This window comes from Pristiophorus japonicus, chromosome 14 (assembly GCF_044704955.1).
Source record: "Pristiophorus japonicus isolate sPriJap1 chromosome 14, sPriJap1.hap1, whole genome shotgun sequence".
NCBI classification, from domain to species: Eukaryota; Metazoa; Chordata; class Chondrichthyes; family Pristiophoridae; genus Pristiophorus; species Pristiophorus japonicus.
The window spans coordinates 167,874,061-167,888,577 of NC_091990.1; the positions used below are offsets into that span (position 1 = coordinate 167,874,061).

At 53.4% G+C, this 14,517-nt stretch overlaps 1 protein-coding gene across 1 annotated transcript in view; it reads right to left on the reverse strand.

Moving 5' to 3' along the window:
- LOC139280221 (acyl-CoA (8-3)-desaturase-like) overlaps positions 1–14,517 on the reverse strand; it is a 70,120-nt gene that overhangs the window by 27,130 nt on the left and 28,473 nt on the right. Inside the window, exons 5-7 of the mRNA XM_070899834.1 lie at positions 7,441–7,567; positions 4,992–5,052; positions 542–618 (exon numbers count right to left, since the gene is read on the reverse strand). Of these exons, the coding sequence (XP_070755935.1) occupies positions 542–618; positions 4,992–5,052; positions 7,441–7,567 (265 nt within the window). The remainder of the gene's footprint in view (positions 1–541; positions 619–4,991; positions 5,053–7,440; positions 7,568–14,517) is intronic.

The window sequence follows — 14,517 nt, forward strand, 5'->3', positions numbered from 1 at the left end:
CGGCGATTTTTTTTTTTTTAGGTTCAGCCCACTGGTAGGGTTTTCCCGGGGGCAATAACTGTCTGGCCGATCGGGAAGTCGGCCGGCAAAAAAAAAAAATGGCGACCGCGGCAGTGCGCCCTCCCCTTGAAGGGCCGCCACCCCGCCGTGGCTCGCACACAAAACACATGGTGCACCGTCAGAAAAAGCCGTCGGGGGCACCGTGTGGCGGAGCAAGGTTTTCTGAGGTTAAATTCCGCGCGGAGTGGGATGGAGGTGAGGGAGAGCGGCGGTGCGCACTTTGACGACGCGCTGGCGGCGGTCGGGAGCAGCGGGGCGGAAGCGGGGACCGCCCCAAAAAATTCCCCGCGGTGAAATAGGATCGTGGCGGTACCACGGACCGCAACACACGGCGGCCAATCGATTCCGCCGCGTGGCTGACACAAAACCGCGGTAACGGGCCTTATCCGGGCCCTGAATTGCGGCCCCAAGGCATTTAGCCGCTAGGCTTATTGGGAGAGCCATTATCAGATCACACGTCAAATGTTGAGCGAATACTCACCACCCACTGCTTCCGTTGCACAGCAAAGTAAAAGATGTACCACTGGAAGTAAAGGGGGAGCAGTGCTGGGGGCCCAACTGTGTGAGAAAGGGGAAGAAAAGCATTTAGAATTGAAGAATTGAAGAGTGATGTTCAGGTACCGACTGTCAGCAGTGATCTTACTGGAGCCAGGAACACTGAACCATTACTGCACCGACCATTGTACGCGTTCATTAGAACCAATTTCTTCTCTCAGCCAATGCACACGAGGCACAAATGCAGATGTTATGTCCATTGTTTGGGGGCATAATCTTAGAATAAGGGGCCCCCCCCCCCCATTTAAAACTGAGATGAGGAGGAATTTCTTCTCTCGGAGGGTTGTAAATCTGTGGAATTCGCTGCCTCAGAGAGCTGTGGAGGCTGGGTCATTGAATATATTTAAGACAGAGATAGACAATTTCTCAACCGATAATGGGATAAGGGGTTATGGGGAGCGGGTGCAGAAGTGGACCCGAGTCCATGATCGGATCAGCCATGATCGTATTGAATGGCGGAGCAGGCCCGAGGGGCTGTATGGCCTACTCCTGCTCCTATTTCTTATGTTCTTCGGTATGTTTGTCCCCTGATGTGCCACACCTAACGCTCAATCATTGCACATCACTTTGCACTCGTGCCAAATATCAGAATTACCAGTCCGGGCAAAAATAGCGGCAGGAGAGAAGGGAAAGTATCGCGGTGGGAGCTGGGAGATCACGGAGGCCGCACTTGCTGATACAAAGAGGAGCAGTGCTGTTGGCATGCGCTCAAACACCCGGGTAATACACAAGTGTGACCATGAATTTTGGTGGAGAAAAAAAAACACAGTCTGGGTATTTGAAAAGATACAGCGAGCTACTGTGGACGTTCAGACAGCCTGTCCCATTGCATGGGGGTCCGAGAATGGAGCAGCCCCTCCGAAAGAGACAGGAGGAGAGGAGAGGGTCAGCCTGTGTGGAACCATGATAGCCTCGGGAACTAAAAAGAAGTTTAAGTTTTGGTGACTTTTATATTTATCTGCTTGAATCATGTTAAAGTTGGGTAGGGCTGGAAGAGCCCCTGTATCAGTGCAGAGTCAGTTTGTGCGTCATCCCACTTCCAATTCAATTGCTTCACCTTCACCGAGACCCACATCTGTAATTTCCATGGCGGTTCTCCCAATCTCCCACTTTAACTTCGGCGGAATCTCCGGAGAAACAGCGGAAATGCTGCTTTCCCCAGGGTTACTTACTGCTGCCACTTCTTTCGAGGTTACGGCGGGTGTTCAGCATTGGAGTCTCGTCCCATTAGATTCAGACTGGGAACGCACCCAGATCACAGAGGTGAAAAGATCAGGGGGCCGAAATATCGCCTTTCTATAAGAGCCGACGGGTCGGTACGGACTCACCGCTCGGTTGGCGCGAGCGGCCGCCATTTTGAAAATTGTCCTCCGTTATTTTTGGAGCGGTGTACGGGACCGTCCCGGCCGCATTCCCGCCCCGTCGGTCATGCGCCGATCCCTCACCGACTGGCGGCGACCCCCTTCCCGCACCGCAGGAGCGGACCGGCCGCTGCTCGGTGCCCCCGACAGCTTGCCCCGGCAGGAAGCTTCTTGTGGCTGGGCGGCGCGTCCGCCCTTCAAGGGGAGGGCGCACTGCCGCCATTTTATTTGGCTTGTCGGCCGATTCCGAAGACGGCCCGACAATGGCAGCCACAGGATCGGCCGGGCCGCCAACAGGCAACCTGGCACCCCTCGGGTACTGGGTCCCTGGACCAGCCCAAACCCTCCCTGCTGGCCCAGTGGGTGCCACTAAAGTGGCTGCAGAGCTCGCAGCGGCCCTCCCCTTTAACTGAACGGGGGAGACGTTGTGAACGTGTCAGCGGCGCGGTGCGTCTGCATTGCGCGGCCATCATCAGGGCGGCTACTGACACGATAGAACGGGTCACCCGACCCGCTCCCGGACCCCCCCCCCCGACCCCCCCAACCCGCTCCTGGACCCCCCCAACCCGCTCCCGGACCCCCCCCGACCCGCTCCCGAACCCCCCCCGACCCGACCCCCCCAACCCGCTCCCAAACCCCGACCCGCTCCTGAACCCCCCCCAACCCGCTCCTGAACCCCCCCCGCCCCCGAACCCCCCAACCCGCTCCCGGACCCCCCCGACCCGCTCCCGAACCCCCCCCCACGAACCGCTCCCGACCCCCCCCAACCCGCTCCCGAACCCCGACCCGCTCCCGAACCCCCCCCCCCCCAACCCGCTCCCGAACCCCCCCCCCCAACCCGCTCCCGAACCCCCCCCCCAACCCGCTCCTGAACCCCCCCCTCGACCCCCCCAACCCGCTCCCGAACCCCCCCCCCCCCCAAACCCGCTCCCGAACCCCCCCCCCCAACCCGCTCCTGAACCCCCCCCTCGACCCCCCCAACCCGCTCCCGAACCCCCCCCCGACCCACTCCCGAACCCCCCCCAACCCGCTCCCGGACCCCCCCCCCCCCCGACCCCCCCAACCCGCTCCCGGACCCCCCCCCGCCCCATTCCCGTTTGCAGCAGAGGGCAATTTCGGCCCCAGGTCAGCTACCCCAGGGCCCGTTTTAAGTATAGTTTCGAGTTTGTTTTTAAAAACCTTCTCAACCTTCTAATAGGTTAGTGGGTGACTACGTTACGGAAATATGGCAATGGATAAATGCAATGCTGATGTCTGGCAGTGAGTGAGTGCATTGCCTGGTGTCGGGCTAAAGCATTTAAACCCAGAAGGTTGTCGGTTCAATCTCCTGTCTAAGTGTTGAGTTAGCCGATTTCAGCAACAGGGGGAGCTACAATTCACCTCAGTGCACTCGGTCTCGCGGGGGGGAGAATCAGCTCCTGATCGGCATCCTGTGATCCCCTCCCCCACTGGAAAGTGTGTACTGAAGGATGTTGGGTAAAGACAAGGTCAGGCTCAGCTGTGATGCCCTCCATGGTCAAACAGCATGCTAGCAGACAATGTCTTGGGCTCAGACATGTGGAACGGCCATTTGGGAGATATATCACTGGTTTGCCGACACACAGAACCAAAACCAAGTAAAAGTCAGTGCATTCAGAGAGGAGAGAATGGGGAAGAAAATGGAAGGGGAAAAAAAATCAATAGCTTTTGCACAAAGAATTTATTTAATCCTAAAGTTTAAACACATCGGGTTGAACTTTTGAGCATCGACACGTGCAGTGTGTGGCTTCTAAAGCTCGCGTCACATTTCTGGCTCCATGTACGTGCTCTCGAAACTAACTGATTCACAGCACATAGACATCGGAGCAAACCTTGCACAGTTCACAGGCCACAACACAGCCTGTGTGAGGGAGACACAGAAATCCACGCTCGGCACACCGGCTTAATTTACAGGGAAGTCAGGAGAGGAGGCTGGCCAATCAACGAGAGGGGAAAGGAATTTCACCACAGCAAGATATGTCAGGAGAGCTGAAATCTGTACAGCGTCAGCATGCCTGGGGCCGTGGGCAGGGAGGAAACTGAGGTGCACCAGCCCGGCACAAAACACCCCACGTCAAACTTCTACACACACACATAGTCCTCTGTCAGCCAAGCTTTTTCAGCAGCTCTCAATGAATTACTTTTTATTAACCACTTCATTACCCACTTTAGATTTTACCCACAAGGCCACGTAAGAAATAAGAGCAGGAGCAGGCCATATGGCCCCTCGAGCCTGCTCCGCCATTTAATAAGATCATGGCTGATCCGATCATGGGCTCAGCTCCACTTCCCTGCCCGCTCCCCATAACCCCTTAATCCCTCTCCGTCTTAAATATATTCAATGTCCCGGCTTCCACAGCTCTCGGAGGCAGCGAATTCCACAGATTTACAACCCTCAGAAGAAATTCCTCCTCGTCTCAGTTTTAAATGGGCGGCCCCTTATTCTAAGATTATGCCCTCTAGTTCATCGGGACATTGAATAAATTTAAGACAGAAAGAGACAGTTTCTTAACAGAGAAGGGAATAAGGAGTTATGGGGAGCGGACAGGGAAGTGGACCCGAGTCCATGATCGGATCAGCCATGATCGTATTGAATGGCGGAGCAGGCTCGAGGGGCCGTATGGCCTACTCCTGCTCCTTTTTCTTATGTTATTATAAAAAAGGGCAATGGAAAATGTGAAAAAAAAGATTGAAGAATGTACCGGAACTAAGAGTTTATACCGTCCAGGAAAGATTGAACAGACTGGGGCACTTTTCTCTTGAAAAGCGAAGGCAGAGGGGGTGACCTGAAAGACAGCTTTATTATGAAGGGGTTCGATAGGGCAGACCCAGAGATGTTCCCACTTGTGCGGGAGACCAGAACTGCAGGGCCATAAGTATAAAATAGTCGCTAATAAATGCAATAGGGAATTCAGGAGAAACCTCTTTACTGTCCGTGCTGTACATTCTATGAAATTCTACGGGATGATACGGTGAGCGAGTGCTGCCAAGACTTACTCAGGAAGAAATACTTGTGTTGGTGCTGGTACGGCATATATTTCTTCTTCTGCTTCCCCACCTGGGTTGGAGGGAACAAGGAAAAGGATTGCATTACCCTGACGTGTACACACACACACACAAACAAACGCACGACCTGTGGGTACAGTTAGGGATTAGTTACTGCTCCTGGCACGGAGCTTGGAACACTAGGAGTGTGCGTTGGGAATCCAGACATGGAAGGCACTGCGATAGACAGATTTTCATCCATTGATTTTAAAATCCAGTGGGCCTCACTGACTTCCCAAATCCAAATTCCCAATTTTTGGAGCTGACATACAACGCTCTGTAATACCGGGAGCAGTAATTCATAAAACCCATCCCTTTGTGTTCCATCTGTTTTCTGACCTAACTCCTTCATGGTCTCCACACACCATCGCCCCCCCCACACTGGCCACACATTCTCCTCAACCATGATCTCTAACTGGCCCAACTTTACCTTTTGCTTTATTTATTCACGGGTTTCCAAATGAAGACTTTATTTTTTATTAAATTCACTCTTGGGACGTGGGCGCGCTGGCAAGCTGGCATTTATTGCCCAACTTTAGTGCCCCGGAGAAGCTGGTGGTGAGCCGCCTTCTTGAACCATTGCAGTCCGTGTGATGAGGCAACTCCCATCATCATCATCATAGGCAGTCCCTCGGAATCGAGGAAGACTTGCTTCCACTCCTGAAGTGAGTTCTTTGGTGACTGAACAGTCCAATACGGGAACCAGAGTCCCTGTCACAGGTGGGGCAGATAGTCGTTGAGGGAAAGGGAGGGTGGGACTGGTTTGCCGCACGCTCCTTCCGCTGCCTGCGCTTGGTTTCTGCATGCTCTCGGCGATGAGACTCGAGGTGCTCAGCGCCCTCCCAGATGCACTCTCTCTACTTAGGGCGGTCTTTGGCCAGGGACTCCCAGGTGTCGGTGGGGATATTGCACTTTATCAGGGAGGCTTCGAGGATGTCCTTGTAACGTTTCCTCTGCCCACCTTTGGCTCATTTGCTGTGAAGGAGTTCCAAGGAGAGCGCTTGCTTTGGGAGTCTCGTGTCTGGCATGAGAACAATGTGGCCTGCCCAGTGGAGCTGATCTAGTGTGGTCAGTGCTTCAGTGCTGGGGATGTTGGCCTGATCGAGGACACTGATGTTGGTGCGTCTGTCCTCCCAGGGGATTTGCAGGATCTTGCGGAGACATCGATGCTGTTAGCTAGCAAGTCCCAGGATTTTAAGCCAGTGACAATGAACGAACGCTGATATACTTCCAAGTCAAGATGGTGTGTGGCGTGGAGGAGAACTTGGAGGTGATGGTGTTCCCATAAACCTGCTGTCCTTGTCCTTCTAGGTGGTAGAGGTTGTGGGTTCGGGAGGTGCGGTCGAAAGCCTTTACTGACAGTCAGTCCTCCTACGGTGACTGGTGCTAAATACACACATAGACCTAGCTAGTTACTCAGCCTGCATATTCATTTGCTTTACACTCACAATATTTAAGCCTCGCAATTCACCCTGCCCTAGTTCAAGTCCTGTCTGTTACCTCTCCCAGATACAGGAAGTTGCACCCTGTATATCACCATGGCAACATGGATCCAAAATGCAGGGATTTCCTGCGTAATTCCCATACACAGATCCTTCCTTCCTATATGCACATCAGGGGCCTAATGCCTGCGTGAAATGCCACCTGAAATTTGGTTTGCCCAAGTGCCAGGAAGATCAGGCCGATATACGGCCTAACAGGTGGTCCTAAAGCCACAACCAACAAGGCAAGTGTTAAACATTTACTTACCTGAATGTGGAGCTGGGTGGAGGCTCTGTCCGCCCCCACTCATGCTTCCCGTTCCATCCCCCACCCCCGTTCTCCCCCCCCCCCCCTCCCCTGGGGCATCTCCTTCCCCAGCAATTGCTAGTGTCCCCACCCCCACCCACCATTCTCCCCTCCCGGGCACTTCTCTTCCTTGGCCACCACTTGTGTTTCCACCCCATCCTGTGCACATGCTACATTCTTTCTCAGCAACCGCCCACACTCCCTCCTCCTCCTCCCCCCGGACACCTCTCCTCACCTGGACACCCCTCGTATTCCCCCCCCCCCCCCCCTAAACCCCACCCCAGTCACCTCTCCTCCCCGGACACCACTCATGTCCCTCACCTCACCACCCAGGCACCCCTCCTCACCTGGACACCCCTCGTATTCCCCCCCTCCCCCTAAACCCCACCCCAGTCACCTCTCCTCGGCACCAATCACAGCCGCGTCCCCCCCTCTGGCCACCCCCATACCACTATTTATAAAACCTAGGATCCCATACGCTTCTTACAGCTTCACCAATGTGCCCTCCCCTTCCGCCTGCCTGTGTGTTACTAACCCCAACGGTTTCTAAAAGGCCTGGTGGGGAGGAGGTCATGCGGTTGAGCAGCTGGCTGGATATCTGTACACTACTTGCCTCAACTGGGAGTTTCTTTCCCAGGACAAAGAAGATGGGATGCATGTTGATGTCGGGGTCCTTGCGGAAGCAGTTGGGTTTGGCATGGTGCTGGAAGTGGAGGTGGTTCCACCAGCTGGCTGGAGCTCCCTGTACCGGAAAAAAAAGGGGAAACCATCAGACTGGCCAAACGTTAAAAACAGTGCACACAGCTATCATCGCCAGTCTGAGCTTACAGCCACTGGCACCAATGCATTCTGTTTACACTTCCCCACATCCACCCACCTCCCCCCACCGACCAACACTCCCCACCCCCTCCCCCCACTGCGCCCCTCCCACCCCCACCCCATGCCCCCTCCCCGCACCCCCAGTGTGTGCTATATCCAAAGGACAGATCTTGACATCAATGTCCCGAGAGGCTGTATATCTCTGCATTGATGATGAAAAAGGAACGACAGTTTTCTCCTGATGATGCTGACTATGGCAGCGGTAAGATCAGCGTCCTCGATCAGGCCAACATTCCCAGCATTGAAGCACTGACCACACTTGATCAGCTCCGGTGGGCAGGCCACATTGTCCGCATGCCAGACACGAGACTCCCAAAGCAAGTGCTCTACTCGGAACTCCTTCATGGCAAACGAGCTAAAGGTGGGCAGAGGAAACGTTACAAGGACACCCTCAAAGCCTCCCTGATAAAATGCAACATCCCCACTGACACCTGGGAGTCCCTGGCCAAAGACCGCCCTAAGTGGAGGAAGTGCATCCGGGAGGGCGCTGAGCACCTCGAGTCTCATCGCCGAGAGCATGCAGAAACCAAGCGCAAGCAGCGGAAGGAGCGTGCGGCAAACCAGTCCCACCCACCTCTTACCCTCAACGACCATCTGTCCCACCTGTGACAGAGACTGTGGTTCTCGTATTGGACTGTTCAGCCACCTAAGGACTCATGCTAAGAGTGGAAGCAAGTCTTCCTCGATTCTGAGGGACTGCCTATGATGATGATTCCACAGGCATCAACTGCCCTCCAGTAGCTTTCCCCAAGAGGCCATTCTTGATATGTGAGCCGAGGCAGTGCCTCTCACCAGACTATTCGACCCTGGGGGGCATCACAGTCAAGACCAAATCCTGCCCTCATTCAACATCCAGATAACAGACTTTCCAGTAGGTGTTTCGGGATCGAGACAAGGGGCGATACAATTGGCCTCAGTGCCTCTGGAGCAGAGTAAATTTCTGTTCCCTAGTTTAGGTGCTGAGGCCATTTGCTGGGCCCCTACTGTTGCCTCAGGTGAGATCAGCTATCTGCACATACCAGGGATCAAACCTCGTGTCAACCGCAAGATGAGCCCAATAAAGGCAGTGCAATGAGTCAATGCACATTAAAGTTGTCACAGTATTGAAGTCCCATAGGGTAGCCTACATGGGGCCAGTGTATGACACACGGAATACTACTGGAGGAATTGGCATGTGGCTAGCATACAGTAGAGAGAACACCGCAGGAGTGTGTCATGTATTCAACCAGCATTGTAACCCATGTATAATCTGACCTAAGTTGTATACTGCGAGAACACTGACCACTAGGTGGTGAACTTGTGGGAGACAGGCCTAACCTGGACCTTCAGATATAAAAGGGGAAGCTCCACCCACTTCCATCACTTGAGTGCTAGGAAATAAAGGACAGGTCACAGACTGACCTTCTCTCAAGCATGGGCCTCGTGTGCATTTATACTGTATAGTAAGAATGTATCAATGGCGACAAGAAACTGGGATTTAAACCACGCGAGCATGGCCACTAGCAGAACAGACGAGAGGTACTGTGTTAAGGAATGGTTGGGACAGAGATTCAACATTGTTAAAGCAGCACACAGTTCTCCAGGCAGACAAGGGCAGTTGGGCATGCCCTATCTTGTAGTCGAACCCAGAGGGGGAGTTCGACAGAGACAATGGCAAGCTGAACGGCGATTCACACCATTGCAAGGGACAATGCGGCCAGTAATGGGGCCATCAACACCTGTTAATGGCGCATTCAAGGACAGTCACATGGACAGTCAGGGACGATCGACTGGCAAGGGACCTTTTGTTTCAAACAGCAGCTCATGTTGGAGGCGTGGAGGCATATATTCAGCCGGAGTTTGCAGAGATGAGCAAAATACCTGCAGAAATTGCAGAAATGGACACTGGGGGAAATCGCTGGAAGCTGAAGTTCAGCGAGTTCATGTGGAGCACGTATACAGTTCATACACCAGGACGCCACCGATAATGATGAAAGTGCTCCTCAATGGCATCCCAGTATCAATGGAGTTAGACATGGGTGCCAGCCAGTCCCTGATGGGTATCAAACAGTTCGAAAAGTTGTGGGCGTCCAAGGCCAGGAGGCCAAAATTATCGCCGATTGACGCACAGCTACGGACTTACACAAAGCAGATCATTCCGGTGCTAGGCAGCGCCACGGTAGTCGTGACCCACAAAGATTCGGAGAACAGGTTGCCACTCTGGATTGTCCCAGGGGACGGTCCCGCACTACTGGGGAGGAGTTGGCTTGCTGTCATGAACTGGAAATGGGGCGATATCAATGCAATTTCCTCTGTGGAGAGAGTATCATGCTCACAGATCCTGGACAAATTTGACTCATTATTTCAACCCGGCATTGGCACGTTCATGGGGGCCAAGGTAGTGATTCACATAAACCCGGACACCAGGCCAGTACACCACAAGGCCAGAGCGGTGCCGTACGTGATGCGGGAAAAGATAGAAGGCGAATTGGACTGCCTGTTGAGGGAAGGCATCATCTCGCCAGTCGAATTCAGTGACTGGGCGAACGCTATCCGGTGGCAAACTTTTTTCAAAATTGGACCTGACCTCAGCTTACATGACCCAGGAGCTGGCGAGTGAGTCGAAAAAGCTGACCACCATCACGACACACAAGGGGTTGTTTGAATACAACAGATGTCCGTTCGGGATTCGCTCGGCCGCCGCGATCTTCCAATGAAATATGAAAAGCCTCCTCAAGTCAATTCCAGGGACGGTGGTTTTTCAGGACAACATCCTCATTACGGGTTACGATACTGAAGAACACCTCCACAACCTGGAGGAGGTGCTACGCAGACTGGACCAGGTAGGGCTGCGACTGAAAAAGGCGAAGTGTGTCTTCCTAGCTCCAGAGGTAGAATTCCTGGGGATGAGGGTAGCAGCAGACGGGATCAGCCCTACTGTGTCCAAGACAGAAGCAATCCAGAGAGTACCCAGAACCCGTAACACGACGGAGCAGCGTTCGTTCCTGGAGCTCCTGAACTATTTTGGTCACTTTCTTCCCAAATTGAGCACGCTGCTAGAGCCGCTATATGTGCTCCTACGCAAAGGTCGCGAATGGGTCTGGGGGGACAGCCAGGAAAGGGCTTTTAATAGAGCACGCAATGTGTTATGTTCCAACATTCTGTTAACGCTATATGACCCATGTAAGAAACTTACATGCGTCGTCCTATGGTGTCGGGTGTGTGTTGCAGCATGTCAATGCCAAGGATCAGTTACAGCCGGTAGCTTATGCCTCCAGAAGTCTGTCCCAGGCAGAAAGGGGCTACGGGATGGTAGAAAAGGAGGCGCTCGCATGTGTATATGTGGTAAAGAAAATGCACCAGTATCTGTTTGACAGGAAATTTGAACTGGAGACAGATCACAAACCCCTAACGTCCCTTTTGGCCGACAACAAGGCCGTAAATGCAAACGCATCGGCCCGCATACAGAGGTGGGCACTCACGTTAGCCACCTATGACTACACAATTCGGCACAGAACGGGCACCGAAAACTGCGCCGATGCACTCAGCAGGCTTCCACTAGCTACCACTGAGGGGGGCTACCGAGCATGGTGCTGTGATGGTCATGGCTGTTGAAGCTTTCGGAAGCGAAGGCTCACCCGTGACAGCCCGTCAGATTAAAGTCTGGACAAATAGAGACCCGCTATTGTCTCTAGTCAAGAAATGTGTCCTGAATGGGGACTGGGTAGCCACGTACAGGGCATGCCCTGAGAAATTTAAACCATTTCACAGGCGCAAGGATGAACTCTCGATTCAGGCCGATTGCCTACTGTGGGTAAACCGCGTAGTCATGCCCCAGATGGGCAGAGAAGTGTTCATCAGAGAACTCCACAATGAGCACCCGGGCATTGTCACGATGAAGGCAATTGCCAGGTCACACGTTTGGTGGCCAGGGATAGACGCAGATCTGGAACTTTGTGTTCGCAGGTGCAACACGTGTGCCCAGCTGGGCAATGCGCCCAGGGAAGCCCCCCTTAGCCCCTGGCCCGCCAAGCCTTGGTCACGCATCCATGTGGGCTACGCAGGTCCTTTCATGGGAAAAATGTTTTTGGTTGTAGTAGACGCCTACTCCAAATGGATCGAGTGAGACATTTTAAATTCAAGCACGTCCTCTGCCACGGTAGAAAGTCTACGGGCAATGTTCGCCACCCACGGTCTACCGGACATCTTGGTCAGCGACAATGGCCCGTGCTTCACAAGTACTGAATTCCAGGACTTCATGGCAGGCAATGGAATTAACCATGTTAGAATGACACTGTTCAAGCCGGCCTCAAACGGCCAGGCAGAATGAGCAGTGCAGATAATCAAACAGGGGATGCTCAGAATCCAAGGGGGTTCCCTACAATGCCGCTGATCACGCCTCCTGTTGGCCTACAGATCCCGACCACACTCGCTCACAGGGGTTCCACCCGCAGAGCTGCTAATGAAAAGGACGCTCAAAACCCGATTATCCCTTATACACCCCACCATGAAAGAAATTGTCGAGAGCAGGCGCCAGTCACAATATGACTACCATGACAGGAATGCGAGGGCGCGATGTATTGATGTAAATGATCCTGTTTTTGTCCTCAACTACGCTGCAGGGCCCAAATGGCTCGCAGGCACTGTGGTTGCCAAAGAGGGAAATAGGATTCTGGTAGTTAAACTTACCAATGGACAAATCTGCCGCAAACATGTGGATCAAACAAAGAGGAGGTTCAGCAACCCCATAGAAGCAGCAGAGGAAGAACACGATGTCGAGTTCACTCCACCACAGATGACCGAACACCGGAACCAAAGGGAGGAGAGCCCAGTCACTGTGGGCAGTCCGGACAGGCCTGAGGCACTGCAAACAGCAGACACTCAGGCCAGCGCCCAACAACCGGAGCCCCAACTCAGGCGCTCTACAAGAGAGCGTAAACCACCAGAGAGACTTAACCTGTGATCCCAATAAGACTTTGGGGGGGGAGGTGATGTCATGTATTCAACCAGCATTGTAACGCATATATAATCTGACCTAAGTTGTACACCGTGAGAACACTGACCACCAGGTGGGACACACTCCTAACCTGGACCTTCATATATAAATTGGAAGCTCCACCCACTTCCATCACTTGAGAGCTATGAAATAAAGGACAGGTCACAGACTGACCTTCTCTCAAGCATGGGCCTCGTTTGCATTTATACTGTATAGTAAGGACGTATCAGAGTGGATATGGAATCAATGCACACGATAGGGGGAGTCGGTGTGGGTCAGTGTACAGCATTGAGGGACAGAGTCTGTAAGACATAGTGACCAAGAGTTAGAGAGAGCAAAATATGCAGATAGAGTATAGAGAAACAAAAAGGTACAGAGAGAACAAGCGGCAGATAGTCAGAGAGGCAGAGTACAAAAGAGGTAAACAGAGATGGCGAGAGAGAGAGGGCGAGAGAGATGGCGAGAGAGAGAGAGAGAGAGAGATGGCGAGAGAGAGAGAGAGAGAGAGAGAGATGGCGAGAGAGAGAGAGAGAGAGAGAGATGGCGAGAGAGAGAGAGAGAGAGAGAGAGATGGCGAGAGAGAGAGAGAGAGATGGCGAGAGAGAGAGAGAGAGATGGCGAGAGAGAGAGAGAGAGAGATGGCGAGAGAGAGAGAGAGAGATGGCGAGAGAGAGAGAGAGAGATGGCGAGAGAGAGAGAGATGGCGAGAGAGAGAGAGAGAGAGAGAGAGAGATGGCGAGAGAGAGAGAGAGAGATGGCGAGAGAGAGAGAGAGAGATGGCGAGAGAGAGAGAGAGAGATGGCGAGAGAGAGAGAGAGAGATGGCGAGAGAGAGAGAGAGAGATGGCGAGAGAGAGAGAGAGAGATGGCGAGAGAGAGAGAGAGAGATGGCGAGAGAGAGAGAGAGAGATGGCGAGAGAGAGAGAGAGAGAGATGGCGAGAGAGAGAGAGAGAGATGGCGAGAGAGAGAGAGAGAGATGGCGAGAGAGAGAGAGATGGCGAGAGAGAGAGAGAGAGATGGCGAGAGAGAGAGAGATGGCGAGAGAGAGAGAGAGAGATGGCGAGAGAGAAGAGAGAGATGGCGAGAGAGAGAGAGAGAGATGGCGAGAGAGAGAGAGAGATGGCGAGAGAGAGAGAGAGAGTGGCGAGAGAGAGAGAGAGAGATGGCGAGAGAGAGAGAGAGAGATGGCGAGAGAGAGAGAGAGAGAGAGATGGCGGAGAGAGAGAGAGAGAGATGGCGAGAGAGAGAGAGAGAGATGGCGAGAGAGAGAGAGAGATGGCGAGAGAGAGAGAGAGAGATGGCGAGAGAGAGAGAGAGAGATGGCGAGAGAGAGAGAGAGAGATGGCGAGAGAGAGAGAGAGAGATGGCGAGAGAGAGAGAGAGATGGCGAGAGAGAGAGAGAGAGAGATGGCGAGAGAGAGAGAGAGAGAGATGGCGAGAGAGAGAGAGAGAGATGGCGAGAGAGAGAGAGAGATGGCGAGAGAGAGAGAGAGATGGCGAGAGAAGAGAGAGAGATGGCGAGAGAGAGAGAGAGATGGCGAGAGAGAGAGAGAGATGGCGAGAGAGAGAGAGAGATGGCGAGAGAGAGAGAGAGATGGCGAGAGAGAGAGAGAGAGATGGCAGAGAGAGAGAGAGAGATGGCGAGAGAGAGAGAGATGGGAGATGAGAGAGAGAGAGAGAGAGATGGCGAGAGAGAGAGAGAGATGGCGAGAGAGAGAGAGAGAGATGGGCGAGAGAGAGAGAGAGATGAAGGAGAGAGAGAGAGAGATGGCGAGAGAGAGAGAGAGATGGCGAGAGAGAGAGAGGATTGGCTGAGAGAGAGAGATGGCGAGAGAG